This window comes from Nasonia vitripennis, assembly GCF_009193385.2.
Source record: "Nasonia vitripennis strain AsymCx chromosome 2 unlocalized genomic scaffold, Nvit_psr_1.1 chr2_random0005, whole genome shotgun sequence".
In the NCBI taxonomy this organism is placed as follows: domain Eukaryota; kingdom Metazoa; phylum Arthropoda; class Insecta; order Hymenoptera; family Pteromalidae; genus Nasonia; species Nasonia vitripennis.
In genome coordinates, this window is record NW_022279612.1 from 1,217,828 (window position 1) to 1,230,051 (window position 12,224).

General features: G+C 35.7%; 1 protein-coding gene across 1 annotated transcript in view; it reads left to right on the forward strand.

The window, feature by feature from the left end:
• The first annotated feature begins 3,740 nt into the window (after window positions 1–3,740).
• Window positions 3,741–12,224, forward strand: part of LOC100123359 (U3 small nucleolar RNA-associated protein 15 homolog) — a 68,338-nt gene continuing 59,854 nt past the window's right edge. Inside the window, exon 1 of the mRNA XM_001606938.5 lies at window positions 3,741–4,101. Coding sequence (XP_001606988.3) covers window positions 3,799–4,101 — 303 coding nt within the window. The 5' untranslated portion in view covers window positions 3,741–3,798. The remainder of the gene's footprint in view (window positions 4,102–12,224) is intronic.

Sequence of the window (12,224 nt, forward strand, 5' to 3'; positions counted from 1 at the left end):
AGAGGAAAGCGTTCAGCGTAGAGTCGCACCGCGGCTCTGTCATTGTTTTGGGTTTCGCCTAAGATCATTATCATATCAACAATTTCATTGGATTGATAATCGCCCATGTTGAAAATTTTGTTTATAATAAGAAAAACTATTTTTTATTTACATTCATTCTTTATTGAAATTGAAACTAAACCAAAATGAGAAAGTGACAACAAAAAAAGGAGGAATTTTCAAACTGTATAATTTTTAAATCAAATTTGTAACTTCTTATTTTCTTACGTTAAGACATTGTGATTTAAATTGAAGACAGCGTGAGAACAATCGTTACAATTCATATTAGATTAAAGAAATTGAACTTAAAAAAGACATCTAAACTGGAAATGATACACTTTGGCAAATACAATTATTAAAAATTTTTTTTAATATTACAAAAGCAAAATGCTGTTTAATATTTTATCTTAAATAATGTATTTTTTAACATCCTACCTTTATTGTTTAACCATTTTTTACGCTTTTGAAACGTTAAACTTTTACTTGACTCTGCTTCGACCGTGAATGATTGACAACATTGATTTTTAACGTTCCATTTCCCACTCCCATTAAGAACTCAAATATTTAAAATTATCATGTTTACTTCAAAATTTACTTTTGACCACTAAAAATTTGTTAACGAATGTTAAACAAGCATCCTAGTGAGAGGCAAGGGGACTCACAGTAAACAAGCACCCCAGTGAGAGGCAAGGGGACTCACGTTAAAAAAGCACCCCAAAGGGAACATAATCCTAATACGTCCACGTCGTTGTTCCTGGGTAGCGCTGAAATTAGGGAATTATTTTGTTTTCAAGGTAAATATTTTCATGGTCATTGTCACATTGGGTTTGAATATTCATCATAAAAGTACATTAACTACGATTATTCTATCAGAAAATGCGATTAAATAGCAATTACAGTATTTCTTAACATTTGACCTGAATGATTTATCATTTATCTGAACATACTTGTAGATACCTTCTATCTTTCTTAGCTAAAATGGATGTACAAATCAGGATTTTTTGCCAAACAATTGGCTGATCACAGAAAGTTATCACGTAACTCAGAACATATTAATCTTCAACTAAATCAATTTTTTTGCCGTACAATTGGCTGATTAAAGAAAAAAAATATAAAATTTAAGAAGTTAATCCTTTAAGGTGAGAGTTATATTCTCAATGTTTAAGAGTTAACGCTCAGAGTTGAGGGTTAGTTTGTCAAAGTTTGAGAATTAACACCCAATCTTTAATAGTAACTCCCAATGTTTGAGAGTGAACACTCAATGTTAAAGGCTGTACTCCCAACTTCTTGATTTAACCCTCGAGTCCCGAGTGTTAACTCTCAATTTTTCAGAGTATACTCTCAATGTTGAGGGTGTACCCTCAGGCATGAGAGTATACACTCAATATTGAGGGTAAAACCCTCGATTTTAAGAGTAAACACTCAATTTTGGAAGTTAACGTTCAATTTTGGAAGTAAACTCTCAAATTTTGAGAGTCTTTTTTGTAAGGGTTACTTACAGAGTCTTATATTTTTTATACTTTTTCACACATTATTACATTCAGTCTTAAAAATTTTCAAAATATACCGCAAAATGTATATTAATATATGCACGCTCTTCTTAATTTATATATTAATTTTGAACGTTTTATAAATGTTGTTATAAATTTTCAAATCTTCCTAATTATTATAAATATTAATTTTTTTAGGAAACAAACCAAGATATCAATTGATTCGGTTTACCGAAGCATCAGCCGCACAAGAATACGGAGAACAAAGTTGCTGAGCAAAAATGATGTCATGTTCGTTAAATACGAAAATAAATAAAATTGAGATTTTTATTGGAGATAATATAAAAATGAACATACTAACCTTCTTCGGTATTCGCCCAACATTATTACATTTCATATAACCTTAATTTACTTACGTATATAAAAAAAATCCTCATGAATGTATTTATATTTATAAAGATTATTTATATTTATAATGTAGACGCACTTTATTAGCATGAGTGATAAAATTGCAGTTAAAAATAGGTCTGTTAAACGCATATAATTATTACGAGCGAGTTGATACATCGCGCTGAAACGGAGAAACGAGCGGAACGCCGCCGCGCGCGCTCGACTTGGACAAGTTCTACAGCGTGAACATAGCCGCACTATACACAATTTATTTTGGCAACATGAAGTTGGCCGAGGAGTGCCACTTTTAACTCCTCGAAGCCCTGCACTGGTAAGTGGTGCCTCAAATGGAATTGGAGTCACGGCAGAGATTAGAGGAGAGATTGCCGATGCCGTGTTAAAAATTCGTGGCGAATTCGATGATGACGCCACTTGCTGCCTGCAATCGAACTATACGCATCTAGAAAAGGAGTGTAGGGGAAGTATACGCATCCAGCGGCAATGGAGGAGAAGGGAGAGGCGCTATATATTCTTAGATCCACCGCGCCTGACGCGGCGGCGGAGGAAAAGTGACAAACGGCGACTGTAGAATTTGCGCATACACACCTCGCGGTAGTTTCAACCAACGCCAAATAACTATTCGGCCATATTATTGGACTAAAAAGAATGTTTAAACAACAATATAAGTGTAAAAAAATTAGAATCTAAAACTTTTGAAAACTTTAATTTTTTAGAGGGATTATGGTTAAACCGACACAAACAAGTTAAGCTTAAGCTTAAACAAAGCTAAATTAAACTAATAAGCCACTCCAGCCTCCCGATAAACATATGCTACTTTAAGTTTTCATATGCCAACGACGATCGTGGCGGCGCGGTCTACGTTGTTGCTTGGTATTCTTATGCACTCGGGTTCGAATCCAAGTCTCAGTAAATTTTTTTTTTCTACTTGCTGATAAAATATATAGTATACAATAATAACGCAATATACCATTCTACTTGTGCAATTATATTTCAATTTAGGTAAGTATACGGTACAGAGGGGACCTGCAATGTATAACTACCATTATTTATAGTTTTTTACGTAAAGAAAAAATACAATTTTAAATAAATTTAAATTATCTTATTAGTACGATAACGTTTTATTAAATACATTGATATTAAAAAAAAAAAATTATTAATTTGTATTCCTAAAATTCAAGAAGTTTCATTGTATACTGTTTTTCATAAACGATTAAGAAGTAAATTATACCTATATTTATTGCAGGCTCACCGTATACTTAGCTAAATTGAAATATAATTTCAGAAGCAGAATGGCATATTGCGTTATTATTGTATACTGTATATTTTATCAGCAAGTAGAAAAAAAAAGATTTGCTGAGACTCGAACTTGAACCCGAGTGCATAAGAATACCAAGCAACAACGTAGACCGCGCCGCCACAATCATCATTGATGGAGAAAAACTGAAAGTAGCATATGTTTATCGGGAGGCTGGGGTGGCTTTTTAGTTTAATTTAGCTTTGTTTAAGCTTAAGCTTAACGTGTTTATGTCGGTTTAACCATAATCCGTCTAAAAAATAAAAGTTTTTAATTATGAGGGTTGATTTCATAAAGACGATCATGGCCACTGACATTAAGGGCTTAAAGTTTAGTCTGTAATAGAGTTTATCGGTGATTGTTTATAAATATATCATTGTTTATGAATCATATTCACCGCGTAAGCCCGAATCCTTGACAGTTACCGTCGCTTATGTTATTTCTCCTCTATGCTCTGCCGCGCCGCGATGTGATTGTGTATTCTCTACTTCCCTCTTCGCCGCTGCTGCTGGTGAGGAAGCTAGTTGCGTACGGCCGCCCCTACTTCTCCTCCGCTGCTTCTAGATGCATATAGTTCGGAGCGAAAACCGCAGGGCGGCGCTAGCTTACGACTGCATATCGCACGGCACGCTTTCGCCTTTGCTCATTGGCAATCTCTCCTCTAATCTCTGGTCACGGCCACGGCGTTTCGTTTTATGTACTCTAACCTCCATAATTTGTATGTATGATATTGAATATGATTGTATGAAAAATACGTGCGAACAAAGGTTGAAAAATATGGCGAGTTTCAAAAAAACAAATACAAAATTATTTCTGAAAGCGACACCAGATTTAACGATCGACAATTTCTTCTGGAAAAATCATAATGTAAGTTACCAAATATAGAATACACATATATTGCTTTTATTGTTTTTGCATGAAAACGAATACTGAAAAAACTATGTTAAAAACAAATTTTATTAACTATTATTATCATTTTAATTATTATTATAAAAAATAAAGAACATAACGTATAAATTTGTAGAAAACTAAGATACCTGCAAGTAAATAAACACATGTTTTGGTATTGTATGTTACTGTTTTATTGTCTTCATGTATGTTCGCTTAACATCCCAAATGGAAATAAAAAGCGTACACAGTTTAGTTGAATTTCTGTACACTATCGTACGTTTCCGTACGTTGCCGTACAATAAAGTATATTTATGTTAAAATTTAGACATATTGTGCGTTATTGTAGGTCATTCTACGGTATCGTACTGAATCATATGTAAATTTAAAAAAATATACTTAAAGGTAAATCAAGTGAAAAACAAGAATTGAATTTTAATATTTCAAATACACCAAATATTCCAAAAATTGTTTTTAAACTTTTGTATGATAAAGTACGTTTTGAAACATTTGAGAACATTTTTGTAAGTTGTCATAGGTTTTAGTAAGTATTCATATGTTTAGGTATATTTGCATACATTTCAACACCTTTGCTTAAGATTTGGTACATTTTGTTAAGTTTTAATCCATCTCTGTAGTTTTTTGTAAACAAATATTTCCATAGATCATACATAAAATTGTATATTTCTGCATATTTTAGTACTTTCTTGCACCATTATGTACGATTTGGTGTATCATTTTGCGTTTCATATGTTTCTGTACATTTCCGTACATTTCCGTATGCTTTAGCATGATTGCGCATGAAGCTGCAGGAAATGTCAAAATTTTAACAGAAATACACAAAAGTCTGTTCACTGTACATTATTCTATATTAATCTGCATTGAAGTCCTTATGATTTTTCCATTTAGGAGATAACGCTAAGATTTAGTTAAAAAAATTTAAGTACAATACGTCCTCTGTGAATCATTGGAGTGCTCAAAAATATCATTGACTATTAACTCATACATAAAATCACTAAAAGCAGAAAATGTACCTTTATAAATAAATTAATAATCATGTTTGTTATTGTCTAAGTTACCACAAAACAAAAAGTTTTGATTCATATAAATTATTTTAATGGCAAATATGGAACTAACAAATATAGTTACCAACCTAAGGAAGAAGATTAATGAGTTGTAATACTCATCTGCTTAGCGCAGCTACATGTGTTTCCCAATACATTATTTATTTATTTATTTATTCGTTTAACCAAATAAGTTTACAGAGTATTTCACTGAAAAAAAAACTCCACAATCCTGCATAGAAAAACATACAGGGAAAAACCTGCTAGGCACAATCTCTACTGAGGTAGATGCAACAGGGCCTGAGCAGCGTTGAATGCTAGTTTAATATGCCAGAGGCAGTAACATCCTACAGAAGTAGATATAGCTATAGGCCCAGCATACCTATACAATAGATTATAATATAGGACAACATGATTGTTCGCACCAAGGTTCATATAAATACGTAATTCATATATATACTTAATACGTAATACATGAATTCTATGTGACTGTAAGAATAGCTTTTCAGCCCAATTTTCAGAGTTTTGTAAATTTTGGAATCTCAAATTTTCCAGAAAATTGCTTACACTTATGTAAAAGCTTAAAGAACCGTAATTTTGTCTTACAATCGCGTCCTTATATAGAAAAGTCATGACCGGATGTTGTGAAGCCAAGATAGACGTCTTTGAGGTTAGGGCGCGCCACGCGCGCTGTTCAACCTCTAATAAAATTATAAAATGCTTTATACTAATGATGACGAAGTCAAATTTGTTCACATTGGTGCAATTTTTTGTACCTGACTGCTATTTTATTGTGTTCATATATGTTTACTATTTTTTTACATGATCGCTGGATTTCTTACATAATTTTAATTCTCTGACGTAACTCAAAATCTTCATGTGATCGAATTTATTTATGCAAATTTCGCATCTTGATAATTATAGAGATTTTGTTACCTTCTTAAATTTTAAACTGGTTGTTTAGATGACAAGCATTAGTGGCTATGTATACCATACCCATGCTAGGCATGTAGCAATCCTGATCCTACTTGTCTACAAGTTTTTGTTGAACTATGCTATTTAAAATATTTTGGCAGTGGTTGTGCAGTTATACCTATTGTGACTAATAGGTATAACTAGATCATTAATTTAGGGATTATCACATTTTTAACTTGTTTACTTAGTTAATAGTTAATAGTGTAATAGTAAGAATGAGAACTTTAGTTTTATCAATTATAATGCAACACGTTGTTATTTGTTGAACTATGCTATTTAAAATATTTTGGCAGTGGTTGTGCAGTTATACCTATTGTGACTAATAGATCATTAACATTTTCATTGCTATCCATGCATAAGTATTTTCTTTAAAAAAAGGGAAATATGTTTATACTTTTAAAAAAAGAGATTTTTAAGTACAACTATTTATTTATTTATGACCATATACATAAGTCTTTTAAAGCCTTCCTATAGAGGCAAACAAGTTGCCTGTACATAGGTATGGCACAATAATTATACAGATAGCTTTAAATGAATGCTTATGAAATCTTTTAATTTATTTTTTATAGTTACTTTTCTAACTGTTAACTCTTTGAGATCATTAGAGAGTAAATTGAAAATTTTCACAGCCATGTAGTAGCTGCTTTTCTTACTTATAGATTTATTAATTTTTGGCAATGATATACTCTTTTTCCTAGTAGTTTTAGTATTTTTACTATAAATATCCCTTAGTTTCTGTCTATGTCTAATAACCCTGGTAGAAAAAACACCATAAGTTTTGGGTACACTAATTTCTGCTAATATTTTTACCATATTACCTACCATATGTTACCATATTCTGTAATACTTTTAATATAAATATATTAACAATGCCCAAAGTCGTTGTCGTTAAGGTCTGAGAAGTGAATATGAAGAAAAGTTCAGTAGAAGAGTCAGTGAGTCTAAGCCTATCATTATAACGCTATTCATTTGCATTGTAAAAAAGCTAGACAATTGAAATTTTACACAGATACTTGATATGCTATCTATAGAAACATGTAATCCAGATGATTTTAATTTAACTGTTTTCATTCATATTTTCACATTGAGGCCCATGTGAATTTTTTAATTTGGCAGGTCACATTTTGCTTATAGGCAATTACGCAGTAAATACTATCTCTAGCACATTGTATTTCTGGTTTCCATTTTTACATGAAGTAAGTGATAAATATTTTGCCTTTCTTGTCAAGACATAAATAAGAATTTTGACTTTTAACAGTCGTGTGAGATTTTGAGATCGATGCCTATTTTTCTATTTTTGCATTTGCTCTCATTCGAAAACTAACAGGTCTAGAGAGCTCATATTTTACATATAGATTTCTTTTGTGTCAATGAAACAATATACAAAGTTGAATTAACCTTAACTGAAATACTTTTGATTTCGATTCCCACACTGATGTGAATAACTTATACGACTAAATAATTATCATGGGTGTTGAAGTCGAAATCAAAAGTATTTCAATTAAGGTCAATTCAACTTTAATTATTTTCACAATCAAAACAAATCTATATGCAAAAAATGAGATCTCTAGAAATTAGTTTTCAAATGAAAGCAAATGCAATGCAATGGAAAAACCTCAAAATCTCCCACAACTGTTAAAAGTAAATATTCTCATTAATTCCTTGACAAAAAAGCCAAAATATTTATCATTTTCTCCAGGTAAAAATACACTGGAAACCAGAAATACTTCCTGCACTAGACACTGATTGTACATCTCCAAGAGCAGCTCAGGCCGTTTCAACGCGACGATTCTGAGCATTTCTACAGGGATGCCATCCCGGTGCCTTGCCACTCTTAAGGGACGAAGTTGCCACGATGAGTTCGCCTTCTATAAAAAGAGATACCTCTTTTTATAGAAACAGCCCATCGATTACTTTTGCCATCGTTTCAGCTTCCATAGGTTCCGTGTGTTTCATTTCGCCTATCTTTCGTGTAACGATCGCGTATCCATCGCCGAATGGGTCTTTCTCAACGTCGTCGATGATCTTTGTCCAGCGGTGGTGCTTACTCTCTTTTATCGCGTCTCTGAGAATTTTTCGCAATTTGTCCTGTCTTTTGGAAAGGTCCCGGGCTTGAGGCCTTTTCTGTTTCCAGGCTCTTTGAGCCTTTCTTCTAGCATGGAAATTTTCTTTCCTAAGCTCCGCAATGTCGTCTGTCCACCAGTACACCGGTATTCTCTGGTGGCTGGTAGACACCCTGGGCATGGTCGCATCGCAGATCTCAGTAATCAGGTTAGTAGTTCTCTCGACTATTGTCTCTGTTCTTTCGCGTCCGCCTAATTCGTGTGAGATCCCGTTAGATGGGAGGTTTGTACTTTGAATTAACTCCGCGAGTGTCTCGGTTCATGCGTCAGGTGTTCCATCTTGGCGCTCGACTATGGTTTCTCCTTGTACAGATTTGACGGTCTTCGTTGATATTGAATAGAATATACTGGTGGTCGCTAGCTGTATATTCTTCTGTGACGTGCCAGTCTCTTATGTTGCGGATCGTCATTTCGCTTGCGAAGGTTACATCCAGTATGGATTCCCCAAAGCCTGTTCTACGTTAGGTAGTGGTATTACCCTCGTTCGCTACTATCAAGATCAGCCTGGCTGCCATCTCGAGGATGGTTCTGCCTCTTGGGTTCATTGTCGGCATGCCCCATTCTGTGGCCCTCGTGTTGAAGTCGCCCCCATCACAATTTCCCCGGGGGCCTCTCTAATAGCGTCCTCTAATGCTTCTAGTTTCCTTGTAAACTTGGCGGCAGTTAGGTTTGGTGACAGATATACGCTGAAGAATGTTATGCGACCCATCCTTCCCCTTACGTAGTCTTCTCCCGTACCCGTATTCGCCAACCCACGCCTGGGCACCTAAATGGCGGCTGTTTTTTCGTCGTTTGACACCCAAAAGGGTGGGTCTAGGTTCTTGTATTGTTCGTTGATCAGTAGAACGTCCACTTTCTGCTCCCTAACGTATTGGATTAGCAGATCATGTGCGAGCCTACTTCTGTGCAGGTTTCCTTGGAGTATCCTCGCCATTATCTTTGGGTCTTGCTTGCGTTTAGAGCCGTCCGGAAGACTGCGCACGCTCCGGTGCCTGGAGTGTGCATCGTCCTGTCCTCAGGAGTCTTGGCGTCTTTGCAAAGAAAACACTTTATCTGTTGGGTCGGCACGTTGCATGTCGCCGCTCTATGTCCACCCGCACCACACTTCCAACAGCTAGGACTCCTGTCAGGGCCTTTGCATTTGGCTTTTACGTGCCCGTAGCTAAGGCAACTGTAGCATCGCGTGACGCTCGCTCACACCCGCACTTGGCAGTTTACCCAACCGATGCGGATCTTCCTTTTTTTGAGCAGGGCGGCGGCCTTGGTCTGGTCCAATTCAACTACTGCCATCCTCTGCTCTCTCGTGTTTGGCTCGTACAGATGGATTTTAACATCCTCTTCGCCACAGTTCGTCACGGCCGCGATAGCACTATTGACCTTTTCCTTTGTTGTAAGTCCATCGATGTCCCTGATCTCTAGTGTTATCTTGGAGATCTTGTTCTCAATCGTGCCTACTTGTCCGATTGCGTCTTAGATAGCTTTTTGCAATGAATTCATTCTGTCGTTGCTCTTACCTACCCCCACTAAAACGCCACCTTGTCTTGTTTTACAGACGAACTTGACCTCTGTGTTTAGTTCTTCCGGCTTTACATGTGCTTTTATCTGGCCCAAAATGTCAGCATAGGTTTTGCCACTCTCTAACTTTATCAGAATGGCGTCCGTCCTCTGACGTGGAACCTTCTCTTCTCTCATCTTTGGTTGGGTCTGCTTCGTTTTGTCCTACTGTTTCTTTTTTGCCTTCCTGCCAGCAGCTACTTCCCATTGTGTCTGTCTATGAGAAGTCTGTCCGTTCCCCTCACTGTCCCTACTTGTCGAGGGAGTATTTACATCCTTCTTGTCTTTTTAGCGGGGGTACCGCCGCCTCCGTCGGATGATGCTCGTACCCTCTTCTTCGACATTGATGTTTTTTGGGACTTTGCATTGTCCGCTCTAGGTTGTTGAAGGGGCTGCCTCTTCACGACAAGAAGCGTGACTGATTCGATCAACATTGATCCTATTAAGGATAATCCATCTTTAATCTCGGAGTTCACGCCCTTCTGCTTATCCAGGGCTCTCTTCACCTACCGTTCCACTCTCGTATCGGTATCCTGCAGCACTTATGGCGGTACTTATACTGGTACTGCTGCTTGATTTGTGGATTGGATATCCACCGTCTTGCGTTGTTGGCACCCTTAAGGTTTCAAATTCCAGGTTCTCCTGTGAGATTTCTCCGAGTTCATTTGTGGTTCCCATATTATAAGCATTTTTCTTCATCCCGGCATGTGTCCGACCCCCTGAACCCCCCCGTCTATGGGGGCAGCTGACATGGCCCCAACACATTACTGTAGGCGGTGCCAGACTGGGTACATCGTGTCAGGGTATAGCACGCGCTATCGCACTAGCCCACCTCCACTCTCTCGAGCCTCCCACTTCGAACAAAGGTTCTCGGCTCTCTGGAGAGTTTCCGGTGGATGTCACACAATATCACGCATTCGCTTGAGCCGGTTGACCGATACTAGCTAGGTAACCGGTCTCCCGTCTTGCTGTCAGCGGGAGCCAAAGATGGTTCGGGTCACTACGGCACGCAACCCCGGGTCTTAGAAAGACCGTTAGATCGCCTCTCCATTCAAGATCTCCTTTTGGTAGCTTACGGGTCGCACCGCACGGCAAACGCAGCGGCCTGATTTGGTCCACGGAGCTTATTTTATTTCAGCTCTACCCTCCGAGGGGTGTGCCTCAGCGAGCACTCCCCCATCCGCCACCCGGGGAACGCGCCACATACGGGGTTGAAATTTGATTCTTATTGATATTTTCTCCTTCAAAATTAATATCTGCATTACGAATTTTAAGAAAAGCACAATCATGACCTTTATAACAGTATTTAAACAAGTATTTAATACATCGGACAGTTGAACATACTTCTACATTAATATGATGGTTAAACTTTAATAATAAAAAAGGATTATAAGGTACAACAAATCTATTATCAGCTGTCTTTGGAGAATTTTTGTTTTTATAATTAATTTTAATACCATCATTTCTTCGTTTGTATATTGGATATCCTGTTGCTTGGAAACTTGTCTTATTATTATAATTTTTTGGAAATTTTTCAGTACATTTTTCTGTATTTTTATCCATACTAGGAGAATTTTTATTTATTACTTCACAAGGCCCACAAATCATAAACTGTTTTACAATGCTATACACGCGCCGATAAAAATTTTCGTTTGGAATTTCTGCATTTATTAACTTATCTACTTTTTCAGGAGTATCAAGTTTATAATTTTCATCTTAAAATAGTAACATATGCATATGAGGTAGACCTCGTTTTTGACATATCCAATACTTTTTTCTAAAATTCCATAATTTATAACTAATTCTTAAAATTCTTTCACTCACGGAAGTGACCGAAAATAACCGGCAATGAACCGGAAGTATACCGAAAATGAACAGGAAGTGACCAGAATGATAAAAATAAAAATAAAAATTTTAAAAAGTTTGATATGTATTATTCACAAACTGTAAATAATGTTAAAGCCTTTCTTGTACATAAACATATTTATATATACATATTTTAGTGTTGAAATATCAAAATATTTAAAATTATGTACACTTCTAATTGTATCTAATACTAAAAATCACATAAATATAACTCATTTTCAAAAATGTACATTTTAATAAATATTTAACGCAGTATACAATTGAACACACTTTAACATTAATGTGACAGTTAAATTTTAATCATAAGTATAGGCTATATTAAAAAACAAATCAATTATCTATTGATCTATTATCAATAAGGTATTATAAAATACTACTGTTTTAATCAAATTTTCATTTTTAAGAAGTTTTTGTGCTATTTTGATTGGATAAATATACAATTTTATTGTTATCCACATCCATCAGTATGATTCTTTCAAAATAATGAATACATTAGTTGTTTTATCAGCTAAACTTATTT